At 31.6% G+C, this 6236-nt stretch overlaps 1 protein-coding gene across 1 annotated transcript; it reads right to left on the bottom strand.

Annotated features, from left to right (window-relative positions):
• Nucleotides 1-228: 228 nt before the first annotated feature.
• Nucleotides 229-4664, bottom strand: LOC136033067 (shematrin-like protein 2). The gene is made up of 3 exons (XM_065713666.1): nt 4505-4664; nt 1856-1957; nt 229-416 (listed from the first exon to the last, which is right to left on the bottom strand). Exons 1-3 carry the CDS (start codon nt 4557-4559, stop codon nt 304-306), a joined length of 270 nt encoding a protein of 89 aa, XP_065569738.1. The 5' UTR covers nt 4560-4664; the 3' UTR covers nt 229-303.
• Nucleotides 4665-6236: the final 1572 nt, after the last annotated feature.

Genomic DNA, 6236 nt, shown 5'->3' with positions numbered 1-6236 from the left:
ACTTTAGTGTAAAGAGGGAGGCGTTGAGGAGGAAAAGCCCCTTTCATATACGGAGTAATTTCTGTTTGTTTTAAGTTTTAATGTCGCTCCTTACTTTCCGTTACAAAAACTTGTTTTTTTTTTATTTAATATTAAAAGAACCACTCACGTCTCTGTTGAAACGGTTACAATCACCACAAGACGATTACCACAGTTAAATAAAATTTTCCTGCAGTTAAATAGAAACAGTAAAATTAACCGTAAATTTTATTTCGTTAAATAAAAGATTGCGATATAATAAGAGGAAAGATAAAAAGATAAACTTTATCCTCTGTATCCATAGCCACCGTAGCCACCATATCCTCTTCCTCCATAGCCACCATAGCTTCCACCATAGCCGCCATATGGACGACGATATCCACCATAGCCTCCATAGCCTAAAAAATGATTAGCAGGTTACTGCCAGTTCACTGAGACTCCATTATTCAGTTATTTTAGTTTCTTTTCAACCTCAGAGAGTTAGATGTGTAGCATTGAAAGCTAGTGTATTTATCTCCAAAAGTTGCTGTAGCCTGGTAAAATATTTTAGTATTTCAGGAAGCTACCGAAAAAAGAGGAAACTAAGATCATTTCTGGAGGAGAGAAGATGTAAGTTCTACTCTCCCCATCTGTTCAAACTTATCATAAAAACTTTTGGTTGCAGAAATATATTAATCCTATTAATCCCCGCTCTTTACGCTAAAGTTTTTACTGTTTTAAAAAGAAGAGTTAAGAGCAAGAGTCAAACTTTAGCGTAAAGAGCGGGGCGCTGGTGAGGAAGCAGCCCTTTTCATGTACGAAGTAATTTCTGTTCGTTTTAAGTTTTATTGTCACTCCTTACTTTCAGTTAAAAAAACTTCTTTTTTTATTTAATATAAGTCCAAGACAAGAAAGATAAGTTTGTCCTGAGTATTATTGCATGGTGTTTTGGTTATTATTTTTTTAATCATTGACATGACGGAAAAGTTTGCCTGTACAATGCCAAATCAATAGGCTACTTATTCATGATAATTTCTAACCAAAACAAAATAGAAATACAGATGCCAAAAATTTGAAAAGAAAGGTTAGACCAATAAAATTTAGCTTTCAAATTGGAAGTATATGGTAAGGCTAAGGAGTGGTATGCTGGGATTAAGGATTAACGTACGAAATTATGTTGGGCTAAGGTAGTTTGCCGCTTCAGTTTGTTGCTAGTATTAACAGTGGTCAAGTCATTACGGCTAAAACTAATTTGATATCAGATGAGTTTTTTTTTCCACTGGATACTTTTGTATCCAGTGTATAAGCTATTCAATTCAAGCCTTTAATATTAAAGTTATTTGTTGCCGCTATAATTGCGACCAAGTTTTAAGAAACAAATTTATCATTTTTTAACTATACATTTTGTTGATTTTGCCCCTTCAATCTTCGCAACCGACCTTTTAATCTTCACTAGAGAGTACTTGTTTCTTTGTTATTTATATTGTTTAGTAATTGTCTAGTCCAAATATTTATACAAGACAAAAGTAAAATTTCAGCTTTAAGGACTTTACTCCGTTGTTAATGGAAGCTGTAAACACTTTCGCCTTAGAGAGCAACAAAATGTATGCGAAATTTTGCTTTTACGACGTTTCATAACCATTGTTACCTAAACATTTCTCTTAAAAGTTGCGATTGCAAGAAATCACTAAAATATACAATTTAAAGTTTGAATTATATCTATAAAACAACTCAATACTTAAAAATTGTGAATGTTGTTTTTTCTAAGTAGTAAAAGAAAACAGATATTCCCTAGCGTTTTTTTTCTAAACTGAGGGCAAATATATTTTGAATATATATATTTAAATACTGGTTTTACCTCTATAACGAGCATCAGCATCTTCTTCTCCTTCAATAGGGACATTTTCCGAAGGAGCATATGTCCCTATGTTGTTTTCAATGGGATTAGTTTGAGGTTTAGCTGAAAACAAAAAGAAGCGTTTCTTTTAGGGATATAACAAGTTTACCAAAACAAATTCAAGAGCACGAAGTGACAAAAGAAAAACAAAAAGGAAAATAAATAACGAAAGCGTTAACGATCACTAATTAAGCAATTGTAAGATATAAAATTGTATCTCATTGATTCCAGGGTTGTAAAAAAGACGAATAAGCTCAATTTTTTTTGCACTCCTTTCGTATAGTGTTTAGCCCGTAATTATAAGGTTATTCATACTTATTCGCTATATTTTGAAGTAATTCTCTGTTCTTCAGACTTTTAATTCAAATATGTCTTATTTTGTTTTTGTTTCATAATTGTAATTTTTTTATTAAATATGTGACTCTAATTGTTTGCTACTTTATTTTGTAGTGACTTTTAGTTTTTGTTTTTGTTTCATAATTGTAATTTTTTATTAAATATGTGACTCTAATTGTTTGCTACTTTATTTTGTAGTGACTTTTAGTTTTTGTTTTCTTCTTTTCTATTTTATTTGAAGTGCCTCTTTTTGGTTTAATCACAAAATAAAGTGTTTTTGCATCTGTCTGGATAGCGTATGTTTGTCTTTTCGTCTCAGCTAAGTCGTAAAATGAAGACTTTTTGTTAGATCTTAATGGTTTAAAAAAGTTTCAGCTTAAATTTATAGATAAATAAGCAAATTACAAAAGCATATATGAAAATTTACGCTATTAAACCTACTAGAATACAAAACATCAGATGAAACAACAACAAAAACAGCTTTATTTTAATTAAATAAAAAATGTTATTAAGTTTCAGAAGTATTTGTTTTTTTTAATGTTTTTTATCTTTAGTAAATTTCGAAAAATTAAAATAAAAATACAGTAAATTTTGAGATACTCTTCTTTCATTTTAAACCAAAGTTTTTAAGCCTTCTAACGAATGTTAAGCATGTACTAAAATATAGGATGGTTAAAATTATTATAGAAATTCAGGAAACAATCTGGGACTTAATTATTCACTTATTTGAATAAATGACTATAATCAAAAAAATCTTGTAGAAAAAGTTGTTTTCTTTGCATCTAGATATACATGTGCAATAAATCCCCAGTGAATGTATAACGTTTGAATTGAATTAATTTAGTTAAATGAAATATTTTTTTATTTTTAAAGCAACTCAAGAAACAACTTTTTGTATGCATGAAAAAATGGTTCGCGTGGCGCAGATAACGATCTTCTAACTTTCTGCTTTCGGCCGAGAGCTTTATACAATGTTTTGGGTAAATCATTCAATAATTCTTGTGTTATTCCCCTAGAATTTTAAGACATCCAATTAGATCTTAGTTTTGACTCTGGCTAAGGTTTGGGGTCACACCACTGACCCCTTCCCCAATCAAATACTCAGTCACAGAAAATGTTTTCGTCTGCTTGGAGGTCATAGGATTACAAGACCTTTGTGCCATCCAACCCCCGTGCAAAATGGTAATTGGGTTAAAGAATGAACTAATAAAGCCAACCAAATTCATAAAAAGACTTTAAATATAAGACTTTAAACAAAAAGAAATACTGCTATTGTGATACCTAGTAATAATATTTAGTTAAATTTAAATATGAAATTTTGGAATTTTGTAGCATTCATTACATTTTTCATTTTGTTTTCAAACCTCATTTTAGGGAGAGCTTTCTTTAAAATAGTGTCAACAAGAACGTCCATAGGAGAGCTCTGCACCCTGGCTCACCCTCAAAAACAAAATGACTTTAAACAAAAAGAAATACTGCTATTGTGATACCTAGTAATAATATTTAGTTAAATTTAAATATGAAATTTTGGAATTTTGTAGCATTCATTACATTTTTCATTCCAGAAAACTTTATAGATGCATAGGGGCTATTTGTTTTTGTCACACAATTTTAGGAGAAGATTTAAGATATGTGATGTCCGTAAAAAATTAAAATCTCAGGAAAATGAAACACCATTTCACAAAAAAATGCATGAAGATCGACCGATCTCTTACCGAATGCAACTGCAATCATTGCGAAACGAAAAAACAGAAATGCTGCTACCGTCACATTTAGTTATGATACTTAATTCCTTTTATTTATGAACTTTTTGAGTTTTGTAACATTCATCACATTTTTAAATTATAGTAAACATTATAGATGTATAGGGGCAACTTCTTTCTGTCGCACAACTTTAGGAGAAGATTTAACAAATGTCATGCCCGTAAAAAGTTTAAGGTTTAAGAAAAATGAAACACCATTTCATAAAACATGCATGAAGATCGACCGGTCTCTAACCGAATGCAACTGCAATCATTGCGAAACAAAAAAACAGAAATGATGCTACTGTCACATTTAGTTATGATACTTAATTCCATTTAAATAGGAACTTTCTGAATTTTGTAACATTCACCACAAATTTTAATTACAGTAAACTTTATAGATGTATAGGGGCAATTTCTTTCTGTCGCACAACTTTAGGAGAAGATTTAACAAATGTCATGCCAGTAAAAAGTTTAAGAAAAATGAAACACCATTTCATAAAACATGCATGAAGATAGACTGATCTCTTACCGAACGCAGCTGCAATCATTGCGAAAAGAACGAGAAGAAATACTGCTTTCATCATTTTCAGTCTCTATCGTGTGTAATTTTTGACAAAACTGTTACTTTCACTGGATTTTTCTTCTTTTATACTAGTATAGTAATTACGCCTAGCGTCATGGAGTAATGAGTTTTATTCTGTTGCGTAATTTATATAACCGCAATCAAGTTTTGTTAAAGCATAGGTCATAGAACTGCAGTTAAATTCGTTAAACATGGCTCTTTTAGGGAAAACCAAATTCTCACTAAAACTTAAGTGAAGTCTCAAATATCCAACGGTTCGGGATATGAGCTGTAAATAAAGAGTAACACGGGATAATAGTAAAGAAAACTCTAAAAAAAGGAGTGCTGGTAATAATAAATACATTAAAACAATTAACTCTTTGTGCTGGTTTCAAACACAGAAAAATCATACACGCCAGAGAAAAAAAATACCTGGTATTTGGAAAAAGATAAAAACGTACCCAAATAGGCAAGTAACATTGAAAAAGTCGCATCATCAGGTTCAGCACAGAATTTATTGAAAAGGTTTCATGCTCATATGAACAAATATATGGAATGTGTAAAAAAAGAAAAAATAGAAAAGTAACCATCTATGCATATTATTAGTAATTTTTTCCCTAGGGATAATCAGAATGAACCTGTGAATCTGAAAAATTAGGGGGATGGCTAATTCACATTTAAATAAAAAGCTCTAGCACCTTTTTAAGTAGTGAAAAAGATTATGAAACAAAAAATTGGCTTTTCGCGATAAGAAGCTGATTGGCAGAGAACTTGAAAATTATGAGAGAGCCAATCAATTCGAATCAAACAGTTCGTGGTGACGAACTACAAGTAAGGAGCGACCAGACTTAATAGTACCCGAAAATATAACAACGGAATGTTGATACCAATAATTATGTCAAGGGAATTGCATATTTATACTGATTTTAAAGATACAATTTTCATTAAGTTTTGTCTGAGCAATCAAAGGTTATGAGCCTGAGAAAATTTGCCTGTTTTTCAAAAAAAGGTTCATGCCTTCTAAGAGTTGTAGAGCCACATCATCTGATGCAGCGGATTAGGAAACTCCTGTGTAGAGGTTTCTATTATCTGTAAAAAATGTAGAGTTTTTGTTTTTCATGCATCACGGATGCATGTTTATTTGTTTGTTTGTTCGTTCTTATTCATTTTTCCCAGGGTTGGTCATATCGACCCAGCTAACTAAAACTGAAAGTCTAACTAAAAATGAAAGTTCTACTGCCCTTTTTACATAACCAAAAATTGGAGGGCAATTAGGTCCCCTACCATGCCACTTTTTTCCCAAAATCATACAATTAAAATTTTGAATTGTCTATTTTGTTAAAAATAGATGAAAAACCAATAACTATGTTTTTGGAGATAACACAACTCCCCACATCCCCTGGGAAAAGTCTTTTAGTTAAAAAATTGGCCTAATGCTTACGTTTAGTGATTGTTATTCGGAAGTATGCATGCATTTCTCCGGTGAAATTTTATAGAGGACAAATATTTTGCTGTGGGGATTATACACAGGTAGAATTTACCAAGGAGATGGAAGTTTCCAGGGGGCGAACTTTTCTGGCAAAATTCTATGCTCGGGGAGTTCGCCAGAATCCATACATACAATTTCTTTTATATGTCTTGCTTTGTCTTTACCGACTCAATTTTGCACGCGCACATGTTAGGGGTAATTGTCCTGGGT

This window comes from Artemia franciscana, chromosome 11, assembly GCF_032884065.1.
Source record: "Artemia franciscana chromosome 11, ASM3288406v1, whole genome shotgun sequence".
Classification (NCBI taxonomy): domain Eukaryota; kingdom Metazoa; phylum Arthropoda; class Branchiopoda; order Anostraca; family Artemiidae; genus Artemia; species Artemia franciscana.
This window is presented reverse-complemented; position numbering and strand designations above follow the sequence as displayed.